This window comes from Eretmochelys imbricata, chromosome 2 (genome assembly GCF_965152235.1).
Source record: "Eretmochelys imbricata isolate rEreImb1 chromosome 2, rEreImb1.hap1, whole genome shotgun sequence".
Taxonomy (NCBI): domain Eukaryota; kingdom Metazoa; phylum Chordata; order Testudines; family Cheloniidae; genus Eretmochelys; species Eretmochelys imbricata.
Window position 1 is genome coordinate 76,202,809 of NC_135573.1, and position 12,687 is coordinate 76,215,495.

Sequence of the window (12,687 nt, forward strand, 5' to 3'; positions counted from 1 at the left end):
CAGTGAAGAGTTACAAAGGAATCTCACAAAACTGGGTAACTGAGCAACAAAAGGCCAGATGAAATTCAATGTTGATAAATGCAACGTAATGCAAACTGGAAAACATAATCCCAACTACACATGCGAAATGATGGGGTCTACATTAGCTGTTACTGCTCAAGACAGAGATCTTGGAGTCATTGTGGATAGTTCTCTGAAAACATCCGATTAATGTGCAACCTCAGTCAAAAAAAGCAAACTATGTTGGGAACCACTAGGAAAGGGACAGCTAATAAGACTGAAAATATCACAGTGCCACAATATAAATTCATGGTATGCCCACACCTTGAACACTACATGATGTTCTGGTCCCCCCATCTCAAAAATGTTGTTAGAAATGGAAAAGGTACAGAGAAGACCAACAAAAATGATTTGGGGTATGGAACAGCTTCCATAAGAGGAGAGATTAAAAAAACTGGGACTGTTCATCTTAGAAAAGAGAAGACGAAGGGGGGATATGATAGAGGTCTATAAAATCATGGATGGGGTGGAAAAAGTGAATAAGGAAGTGTTATTTACCCCTTCACATTACTCAAGAACCAGGGGTCACCCAATAAAATTAATAGGCAGCAGGTTTAAAACAAACAAACGGAAGTACTTCTTCATACAGCACACAATCTACCTGTGGAACTTGTCACCAGAGGATGTTGTGAAGGCCAAAACTATAATTGGGTTAAAAAAATAATTAGATACTTTCCTGGAGGATAAGTCCATCTTGACTAATTGACCCCTATGCTCTGGGTGTCCTTAAGCCTCTGATTGCCGGATACTGTGACTGGATGAGAGAGGATCGATCACTTGACAACTGGCCTGTTCTTTTCATTCCCTCTGGGGCACCTAGCATTGGCCACTGTTGAAAGGCAGGAGGCTGGGCTAGAGGGACCATTGGTCTGAGCCAGTATGGCCAGCCTTATGAGCTTACACAGAGCTGTTCTTCAGATCAGCAGGAGTCCAGCTTCCTGACAATGTGCCCCAACCTTTACCTAAAGAAAGCACATTTGTGGGTAAGCAGGTAGTTCCTCAATCATCGAGTTCTTGATCTCTGTTGTGATGTTGCTAAGAAGAGTGTGAATCATCACTTGTGATGTGGAGACATTGCCAGCGAAGAGGTTGTAAAGTCATATAATTTAGCTGCATTTTTTAAAGTTTATGACTACCAATAACTTTTACTGATAAGTTAGTGAAGATAAGGGTAATCAAATGAATTGTCGAAGCATATAAGGAAGGAATTTCTCCTTAAGCACAGCATTGCATAACTTAGCGATGAAGGCTAGATACATTACCAGACTAGATGGGCCAATGCTTTTGTCTGCTAGGGCAAGTTCTAATAGAGGTACAAAAAGGAATATAATGGCAATTGGATGTCTAACATAGTGAATGCCAGTGAAAATGGGGTAGGATCTGAGTCTAAAATAGGGAAAGAACAAGTAAAAAATGACTTAGACAAGTTAGATGTCTTCAAATCACCAGGGCCTGATGCAATACATCCTAGAATACTCAAGGATCTGACTGAGGAGCTATCTGAGCCATTAGCAATTATCTTTGAAAAGTCATGGAAGATGAGAGACATTCCAGAAGACTGGAAAAGGGCAAATATAGTGCCCATCTATAAAAAGGGAAATAAGGACAACCCGGGGAATTGCAGACCAGTCAGCTTAACTTCTGTACCCAGAAAGATAATGGAGCAAATAATTAAGCAATCAATTTGCAAACACCTAGAAGATAATAAGGTGATAAATAACAGTCAATATGGATTTGTCAAGAACCAATCATGTCAAACCAACATGATAGCTTTCTTTGACAGCATAATAAGCCTTGTGGATTGCGGGGAAGCAGTAGATGTTTTATATCTTGACTTTAGTAAGGCTTTTGATACTGTCTCACATGACCTTTTCATAAACAAACTAGGGAAATACAACCTAGATGAAGCTACTATAAGGTGGGTGCATAACTGGTTGGAAAATCATTCCCAGAGAATACTTATCAGTGGTTCACAGTCATGCTGGAAGGGCATAACGAGTGGGGTCCCGTAGGGATCGGCTCTGGGTCCGGTTCTGTTCAATATCTTCATCAACGATTTAGATAATGGCACAGACAGTACACTTATAAAGTTTGCGGACGATACCAAGCTGGGAGGGGTGGCAGGTGCTTTGGAGGGTAGGATTAAAATTCAAAATGATCTGGACAAACTGGAGAAATGGTCTGAAGTAAATAGGATGAAATTCAATAAGGACAAAAGTACTCCACTTAGGAAGGAACAATCAGTTGCACACAAACAAAATGGGAAATGACTGTCTAGGAAGCAAGTACTGAGGAAAGAGATCAGGGGGTCATAGTGGATCACAAGCTAAATATAAATCAACAGTGTAATGCTGTTGCAAAAAAAGCAAACAACATTCTTGGATGTATTAGCAGGAGTATTGTAAGCAAGACACAAGAAGTAATTCTTCTGCTCTACTCTGCACTGATTAGGCCTCAACTGGAGTATTGTGTCCAGTTCTGGGTACCACATTTTAGGAAAGATCTGGACAAATTGGAGAAAGTCCAGAGAAGAGCAACAAAAATGATTAAAGGTCTAGAAAACATGGCCTATGAGGGAAGATTGAAAATATTGGGTTTGTTTAGTTTGGAGAAGAGAAGACTGAGAGGGTTGAGATGCAGGTCCCCACATCTGTACCCTAGAGTTCAGAGTGGGGGAGGAACCTTGACATGGTGACAGCGGTGGGATCTAGGGTACAGATGTGGGGACCTGCATGAAAAACCTCCTAAGCTTATCTTTACCAGCTTAGGTCAAAACTTCCCCAAGGTACAAAATATTCCACCCGTTGTCCTTGGACTGGCCGCTACCACCACCAAACTAATACTGGTTACTGGGGAAGAGCTGTTTGGACGCGTCTTTCCCCCCAAAATACTTCCCAAAACCCTGCACCCCACTTCCTGGACAAGGTTTGGTAAAAAGCCTCACCAATTTGCCTAGGTGACTACAGACCCAGACCCTTGGATCTTAAGAACAATGAACAATCCTCCCAACACTTGCACCCCCCCTTTCCTGGGAAATGTTGGATAAAAAGCCTCACCAATTTGCATAGGTGACCACAGACCCAAACCCTTGGATCTGAGAACAATGAAAAAGCATTCAGTTTTTTACAAGAAGACTTATAATAAAAAATAGAAGTAAATAGAAATAAAGAAATCCCCCCTGTAAAATCAGGATGGTAGATATCTTACAGGGTAATTAGATTCAAAAACATAGAGAACCCCTCTAGGCAAAACCTTAAGTTACAAAAAAGATACACAGACAGAAATAGTTATTCTATTCAGCACAATTCTTTTCTCAGCCATTTAAAGAAATCATAATCTAACACATACCTAGCTAGATTACTTACTAAAAGTTCTAAGACTCCATTCCTGGTCTATCCCTGACAAAGACCAGCATACAGACAGACACAGACCCTTTGTTTCTCTCCCTCCTCCCAGCTTTTGAAAGTATCTTGTCTCCTCATTGGTCATTTTGGTCAGGTGCCAGCGAGGTTACCTTTAGCTTCTTAACCCTTTACAGGTGAGAGGAGCTTTCCCCTGGCCAGGAGGGATTTCAAAGGGGTTTACCCTTCCCTTTATATTTATGACACCATCATTGGGGATTTTTAAGAGCAGGTTGGACAAATACCTGTCAGGGATGATCTAGATAATACTTAGCCCTGCCATGAGTGCAGGGGAATGGATTAGATGACCTCTCGAGGTCCCTTCCAGTTCTAGGATTCTATGATAATGATGAGGTTTATTAAACACCATTGACTAAACCTTGCAATTCTTACTGTTGAAGTCAGTGGGAGTTCAGACGTCCAGGATTTAGCCCTATATGGTCTTTTTTGATCTGGCTGCTAAAACACCTGGATTTATGAGCATGGAAAATTCATAGGTCTAGGGCCATAGATTCATTGGTTAGGTTCAGCATTGCAATGGCTAACGTTTAGGCATTCTGCCAGCCAGTGGAGTCCACAACCCTGAGTTAGGTGCCCAGGCTCCCAGTCCCTATAGAATGCATGAGGAAAGTCAGGTGACAAAAATAGGATCCACCAAAGCCCAGCATGATATTGAGTGGGGAGCTGCCTAACCTAACAAGTAGAAAATGCAGAGGAGAAGAGCAGTTGGCCTAAGCCCCACTCCTCAAAACGAGGTGGACACCTAAAATAATACCTGTTCCACTTTGCATCAATAGTCATTACAACAGGGCCTGGAACTTGGACCTCACACATCCCAGGTGGGATGCGTTGTTCCAAGAATCATTATCATTGAGTCTCTGGCCCAATGCCTTAAGTATTTCACACAAAGTGGAAGAGATTCAACAGGAGAGACTGAGAGACAGGCATCCCTGAATACTTTATAGTGCAGTGGTTAGGGCAGCCACCTGTCGGGTGGGAGACCTGACTTCAGATTCCTGCTCCACATAGGTGGAAGTGGGACAGAGGTGGGATTTGAACCGGAATCTCCCCTCTCCTGGGTGCATGTGCTAATCATTGGGCTAAAAGTTATAAGGAGGTGGCATTACCACCACTAATAGTGTTTCATGTGAAGCCTGATCTATGAGGCATGCTCTCAATATGCCTACTGGAATGGGCCCCACAAGCAAGATAGATGGGGCAGTGCCTAGTTTGAAGATCTTGCTGGGGCAAGGATGTGAGCTGGGCATCAGGACTGAAGTGGCTGTATGCATGTCCAGTGGCTGAAATTTAGGTAACTACAGGGTTAGGTGGCAGCTGAGCAGGGGTTTTGAGGATCTATATTTTGGAGTTAAGTGCCTAAATCCCTCTGTGGCTTTAGCCCATAGCATTCAGATCACACTTGCACCTTGGTGGTTCACTATTAGTACACAGGTCTATAAAGTAAAATATTTATCGTGGAAGAACAAATAGCCTGGGGCTGACTTTGTACCATTTTCCAGGCACAGGTGGGAGTCAAAACAAGCCTGCTATGTCACTACCCATATGTAATTCCCTTTATTATGGTCGGACAAATTTGCAGTCCTGCAGTCTAGGCTATGGCATTCCCATTGTGGGGAAATTTTTTTTTTATAAGACAAATTTAGAAGGAGAACATGAGAATAGAACTTCATATGCCCACAGGCCAAACAAGAAAAAATGATTTGATCCAATAGCTTCATTTACCATGAAAGGTCCCATGTCTGTTAAGGATTCAGTTCTGTGCTCAGTTGCATCGGTACAACTTCCATTGGGTCCTAGAGCATTTGTTTGCAAACAAGTATAATAAGGGGAAAACTTAACCTTTATCCAGTTCATACCAGGTTTTGGGCTATTACAGTTTCCAGTGTGTAAAATCTGAGAAATGAATAGGTTGAGATAAGGAATTATATTCTGTTCCCAGTTTTTGGAGAACATCCTAATTAGTGCATATAAAAACTGGCCATATATCCAAATGGAATGAGAATTTGTCACATTTTTCCTCTTACCCACTGCCCTTGAACACTGATATATAATTTTTTTCTCCTTCCCAAGGTTTGAAGTCAATACAGGTTTTTAGGCGATACCGTTCAAATGCTTTGAGGATAAGTCCTTTAGCATTCATTTCTGTAAGAGAAACAAATAGCATTGTTATCAATATAGGGCCAAATCCTAAGGTCCTTGCTGAGCTTTTTATAGACCTCACTCTGACAAACTACTATTAAAATCTTGGAGTTTTGACAGATTAAGGATTGAGCAAAAATTCAGTAAAGGCCTAAGAATCTAGACTGCTGGAAAACTGTATTCTACCTTTGTTTTATCTCAACATAATACAATATGTTTCATGGGCGATTTCAAAACAATTAAGGTGCATTGGGAGGGGGAGGGAGCAAGGCAAGGGAGTCAGCCTCTGAAACAATCAATGTGAATTGAGGGAGGGGGGACAGAGCAAGGCAAGGACATTTAACTGTTTCATGTACCAGCAGTGCTGCAAGTGGATATATCAGGCTGCAATTCTTTCTGGCTGTGTGCAGGTTGCTGCTCAGGTACCTGTACCTTTGCTGGAAAGGGGACAGGCAGAGGCTACAGCGCAAGGCAGTCCCAAGGGAGCCCATGGACTGGAAGGGGACCCAAGACAGACAGTATTGCAGCAGGGCAAGGGGGCTCACAAGTATGGGGGCTGCTACTGTCCAGGGTGGTGTGTTTAATAACCCAAGGCATAACCCAGGGCAGCCTCATGGACTGAGGGAGGCAAATGACCAAAGGAAAGCATCCACGCATTCAGGGGGGCAGGCTGTGTGGATCAATGGGGTAGTCAGCGAAGCTGTGCAGCAAATGGTCAATGACTTTGTTTCTGAGGTTTTCTCCACAGCATTACAGCGCTTCAGAGGACACAAGGTCACCTAGAACCAGAATGTTCTCTTCCACCGAACACAAGGGATGGCGGTAATGCTGATCTCGGGGGTGAGTGTAATCTGAACCACACAGAGGTTGGGGGAATGGGTGGCAGAGGTGGTATCCAGCCTTCCAGCCTGGCAAGGGGTGGCACTTGCAGGGACCTTGCTCAACCAGTCATTCAGTGAGTTCACCTAAGGGGAATAGGAGTCAGCCTATTGGGGTATTAAATACTCTGGGCCCAGGAGTGGGAGGTCCAGAAGCCTGGGCAGACCCACCTAGGGGTGGCACCTTCAGTGTGGACACTGATGGTATTACACAGCTGCTGCAAGCTAATCTGAATTTACTACAGCAGCTTCAGGCAGTTAGATGTGAGGGGTCTGCACAGGGTGACAGGGTAGGCCCAGCATGGGCTCAAGTTTGGGCAGCAGGACAGGGAAGGGCACATGGGAACTCATCGGCCATCAGGACATGTAACCGCATGGGACAGAGTAGACACTCCCGGGGGGGGCGGGGGGGTTTGGGGGAGCAGGGCTCTGCAGAGCTCCCTCCATGCAGTCCTGAATACAATTATGCTGGGGTGGCTTACCCGATGGGAGTTCACCTACTCAGTACAACTAAATATAACATCCTGAGAGGCGAATTCGTGGATATAATATCCCTATGGTACAGGGAGGTGTTCACAGATAGTAAACATGGGCAAAGCAAGCAAAAGAGAGAACTGCCCAAGAGGCCAAGGGTGCCTAAAACATGGAAAAGTTGAAAGGCTACCTTCCTTATTTACATTATCCCTATTGCACAGGGAGGTGTTAACAAACAGTAAACATGGGCAAGACAAGCAAAAGAGCGAAGTTCCCAAGAGGCCAACAGTGCCTAGAACATGGAAAAATTGGAAGGCTGCCTTCCTCATCTAGGCGGGTGTTACAGTACAGGCCTACCCAGACAGCAGCCCTGCCTTTGTTAAGTATATGGCTATAATTAGGCGGGCACACAATATGTTTGGGGGCATGTCATGAGCAGTTTCAATTAAGGGCAGCAAGACAAACTGGGATAAGGTGACATCACACACTGTGGTTGCAGTGGATGACACCAAGGGCGCCAGGGGTTTGTTCATATCGCAACAAGCTCAGAAGGGGCCGCAGGCACGTAATAGTATTTGCTGGGCATTTAATAATGGTGGTTGTTTTCACAACCCCTGTAGATACAGGCATGTTTGCAAGACGACTACGGCTGGCAATTTTATTTTGACAAGGCTATGCCCATGGGCTCTTCAGTATCCCGTGCAGCTTTTGAGAATTTCAGTCCAATGGTGCACTGGGAAGGGGTGCAGTCAGCAGGAGTAAATTAAATAGTGCATTATTTGCATAATTTTTGTTTGGAGCGCGAGCCAGGTCACATGAGTGTTTTCACCTGTTGGACACATTTCAGGCCCTGGCTAAATAGTTAGGGGAACCCCTAGAGAAGGACAAAACAGAAGGCCCTTCCACTACATTAACCTATCTGGGCATTGAGCTGAACTTTGCTTGCAGGGTTGTTGCCCCAGGGCGGGCATTTTGTGCCAGGCTGGCAGCAGCAACGGCCAGCATAGCCAGGCCACACCATTACATACAAGTCACTACAGAGTCACTACAGAGATGAAAGAAGACTTGTGGGTGTGGGAAAGTTTTCTAAGTCAATTTAATGGGGTATCATTGTGGAGGGACAAATGGGTATTAATATGGGTATTAATTTGGGGATTGGAGCTAATATAAGGGTGTGCTTCTGGTGTGACAACATGGCAGTGGTACAGGTTATCAATCGCCAAACTTCCAGATCACACAGGGTTGTGAAGTTGGTAAGGGCATTTGTTCTCCAATGCTTACCCTTCAACATCTGTTTTTTCTTCCAAGCACATGCCGGGCATAGATAATGGCATAGCAAACGCCTTATCTCATTTCCAGTTTGCCAAATTACGTAAGCTGCGGGCTCTCTGGAACCTCGGAATGTCATGTGGTTGGTGGAATGCTCCAACTTACAAGTTGTTTATTTTGTTTTCTTTTAAGGAGTCTTGTCAGTTCAAAGATCCAGAGAATGAGTCGCCTATGCAGCCCTCCGTTAAGGGCGGTTGTTGCAGTACTGGGTCAAGGACAATGCAGCTGCTGGTGCCCCTTGACGATCACACATGGGACAGCAGGTTTTTTCTCCCCAGTAGGGCTGCTAGCCAAGAGGCCAATTAGAGATGTCTGGGAACCCGACGGGGTTGTGGGGAGGCAGCCAAGCAAATGGCTGGTGCCTCCTTGGGGCAGATGTTCAGTGCAGATACTCCATAGGGAGGGCAGCCAGTGACCAGACAAATGGCCTGGTAAAGAACTTAAAAGGAGGTACTGGATAAAGGAACAGAACGGGGGAGGGGGTTGGGGACTCCTATGATTGGTATGTCAGGGAGCCAACAGCCCCGCCCCCACCATTCTCATAGCCCTCCTTAACCCTCTTATGAGGCTGGTGGATGATAAGGTCCAAGCCATGGGTCAGCTGGGGAACCTGGATGGAAATAAAGGGGGGGCTGGTGGAAGCCCCGGAGAATTGATTTGAATAAGCATGGATTTGCTTGCACTGTACATTTTATCTGCTGGGTGGTCCCAGACATATATATAATAAAGTTGCAGCCTGATTAAAACCCATAACAAGTCAAATGTCCTTCTTGCGGTATACCCAGACAATTGTATTCTACCTTTGTTTTGTTTAAACCTAATACGATATATTTCATGGGTGATTTTTATGTATACAGTATAAGATGATGAGTACCTAATGCTTGATCCTGACAGTTGCTGAGTGTTCTCAACTGCTACTGACTTCAGTGGAGTTTATAGGACCAAGGATTGAATAAAAACTGAGTAAAAACCTCAGATTTCACCCAGAGCAAGTAAAGGGTTATAAACACCTCACTGGCATTGCTTAGATCCTTGAATGCTAGCAATACATCTGAGTCGTCATCTCTAGGAGACCTACTTGGCTTAAATTGGTTAACCTATTTCTTCATCTCTTCATATCCAAACTTTTTGTCACTCTGAACCGTACAAATGGAAAGGTGAGATTCCCTGAATTAAAAGAGATCCCCAGTAACTTTTTCTTTCTTTTCACTTAATGCAGTGTTATACCTTAGGCAGATGACTTTAAAAACAAACTTGTATTTAAAACTAGTGCAACTTTTCAACCAAAGCAGATACTATTATTTATATATATATGTATGTATATTTATATTTCAAAGGCAAATACTATACCCAGGCTATCCTCAAGGACATATGGGATGGTGAGGGGCCACCGATAGTTGTCACCAATAATGGAGTTTCGTTCCTGTATTTGAGAAGGAAAATAAATGTGAAGAGTTCAGTAAGGGATGACATAGGAGTAGGCAGCAAAAACAAAATTTTGTAGCTCTAACCTGTAAGTAAGAAATATGTCTCTTATGAATCTCTGTGAGTAGTTGAGAAATAAACTTAGGAGCACAAATACTGAGGAAGATGGCCCAGTGGTGTAGGCCTCAGGTTTGAAATACTAGAGACCATAGGCACCGACTCCATGGGTGCTCCAGGGCTGGAGCACCCATGGAAAAAAAAAAGGTGGGTACTGAGCACCCACTGGCAGCCCCCTTATCAGCACCTCCCCCTTCCCCCAGCACCTCCTGCTCACCATCATCAGCTGTTCCATGGCATACAGGTGGCACTGCGGGGGAGGAGCGAGGTTGGGGTGTGCTCAGGGGATGGAGCAGAACAGGGCAAGGCAGGAGCAAGAAGAGGTGGGGCGGGGATGAGGTCTTGGGGGAAAGGGTGGAGTGGGGATGGGGTCTGCGGTGGCACCTGGGGGGAGTACCACCCGGCACACTGGAAAGTCGGCGCCTATTCTAGAGACTTCCCAGGAACAAAATTTCAAATCCCAGCAAGGTCAGCTAAACCCTAAATTCCCTGCCATTTAGGAGGGTTTGTCTTTCATTATAATATAAAGTCCTATCTGCTCTGCCTGGGCATTAACAATCCCATGACTCTTTTCATAAGTTTAGGAATTTGTTCCAGTGGCCTTGACTAAAACTACCCTTACTGTCACTGATGTACCAGGTACAGATTGATTTCCATCCTCCATCCCAGAAGTAATTCAGTAGTGACTAATAATTATCTGCTCCCATTGAATTAGATAGCAAAATTCCCATTGACTTCAAAGGAATTAGGCTAAAGTAGATTGTCAGGTATTCCCACTGGGATTCTTTGAGATATAATGCAATAATTTTTTGAGGTGAATAGGGATACCAGAGGGATGTTCTAAAATGAGATGCTAATCAAGGACCTAAACTTGCATGAGGAGGCAACTCACATGAGGAGGAAGGGTTTGCAGGGAAGAGTCTGAAGTTTCATATGCTGACAAATATTGTGCAGAATTGCAGATAAACTAAGGATATCTCAAGCACGCCTGTCTGCATGTGATTAATGCCAATACTCTTAAAACTACAAGTCTAAATCACAGTAAGGGAAATAAGAAGTTTATTACATTGATCTAATGGCTGAACTGATTTTTATTCTAGTTAATGCTTCTGTAAATTTACATGACTCATTCATTATCTATGACATTTTGTACAAATACATTCCCAAATTATTTCAATTTATTGTTACATAAACAACATTTATGGCTAGTACAAGCTGGATGGGCTGAGCATGTTCAGATCAGCCATGCTTTATATTCCATAACTCAATGACACATTTCTGGTTTTATATTTTATGTTTGAACTCACCCCATCAAGTTTGATATCTCCCTCAAAAAGGTTCAGTCCTAAAGCTAAAAAGTAAGAGCTGATTAACGTTCAGACATTGTACTGATTTCTCACTGTTGCAATGAAACTTTCAAAATATGAAAAAGAAAATTAAAAAATAACCTTCATTGATGTCCAAGATATCTCGATCAATTCCACCATCTACATCTACTTCTGAAAAACAAAAGACAAGTGACATAGGACATTAGTCTTTGCTATTATCTTTATGAAGTGTGAAAATTAATGTAATAACAATAATAGTAATTATAAATCTGTCCCTGCTGTGTCTGAGCTGCTGTTTTTGTTGGCTGCCTCCAGTGCACTCAAATAGAACTCTAAACAGAACTCACCAAATGACTCTGGAGTAGGCTAGTGAGGGAAAAAAAAAGAGAGATTATCAGGATGCACAAAATGAAAGGCTACGAACATTATTCTTTTAATAATATTACAGATCCAGCTTGAGCTCAACTAACAGCATTTATTGCTGGCCACTTTCAGTGTGTTTTAATAGGCTACAATCAGGTTGCACTGGGAACCATGTGGCTGTTTCTGTGTTCCATGCACTCAGATGTTCCAGTATAGAGTATAGACTAGATAAGCCAAGAGATCCTTTCCAGCCCAATCTTCCCTGATTCTATAATGTCAATAGCCCTCCATTAAATACTAAAGTTTTATGGCACTTATGTCCTACCATCACATAGATCTACCTTTAAAAAAAATATTATTGCATAGTACAATGGCTAACCGATACAGGTATGCCATGGGAATGATACCAAAGAATTTTCACAGACTCCATCTGCTTTTGAAGAATCCGATCTTGTAAACTCTTACTCACACATGTAGCCCTCACTTACATGGATAAAGACTACCCCCACACAAGTAAGGGTTGGCAAGCTCCAACTCAGCTTGCATAGAATACATAGTTGTCATCCTGTTCATTTTCCTAGGCTTATTTAATTTTCTTTGTACATGGAGTCTGATCCAATGTCCATTGAATTCAGTAGGAGACTTTCTAGTGTCTTCAATGGGCTTTGGATCAGGCTCTTAAGTGGCCAAATCGGAGCAGTTTCATTGAGAGGAGTAAATGAGTGCAAGGTTTAGGATGAACGTAAGGAAATTAAACCAATCCTTGGAATGCTTCTTGTTAGTAGGGGTTTTTTTAGAGACTGGTAATGAAAGAGTGTAATTTGCCTCTGGACTGAATACACAGAGGAGCCAATTTATTTCCAAACTGCAAAAAGCCTCATAATTCAATTAATGGTGATCTGATTTAGAAGTAATTTATAATCACCTTGATAGTTAATCTGACTAAAATTAATCCCCCAAGAATGATTTAATTAATATTGTCAGTTTCACGATGGTTTATCCAAAAATTGAAATAACAGTTTCTATAAACATAATTTTTTTTTTAAAAAAAAAGCTTTATCCAAAGTACTGAATGCCTTTAGTGCCATTAATGAAAGGTAAAGCATTTCTGTGGTCGCTATGATTACAATCACAATGCCTCCAGGCTTCAAA

The 12,687-nt window shown here is 42.9% G+C and overlaps 1 protein-coding gene across 1 annotated transcript in view; it reads right to left on the bottom strand.

The window, feature by feature from the left end:
• LOC144261129 (E3 ubiquitin-protein ligase RNF138-like) overlaps positions 1–12,687 on the bottom strand; it is a 66,819-nt gene that overhangs the window by 19,825 nt on the left and 34,307 nt on the right. Inside the window, exons 7-11 of the mRNA XM_077810319.1 lie at positions 11,520–11,538; positions 11,293–11,343; positions 11,152–11,195; positions 9,653–9,725; positions 5,507–5,624 (exon numbers count right to left, since the gene is read on the bottom strand). Of these exons, the coding sequence (XP_077666445.1) occupies positions 5,507–5,624; positions 9,653–9,725; positions 11,152–11,195; positions 11,293–11,343; positions 11,520–11,538 (305 nt within the window). The remainder of the gene's footprint in view (positions 1–5,506; positions 5,625–9,652; positions 9,726–11,151; positions 11,196–11,292; positions 11,344–11,519; positions 11,539–12,687) is intronic.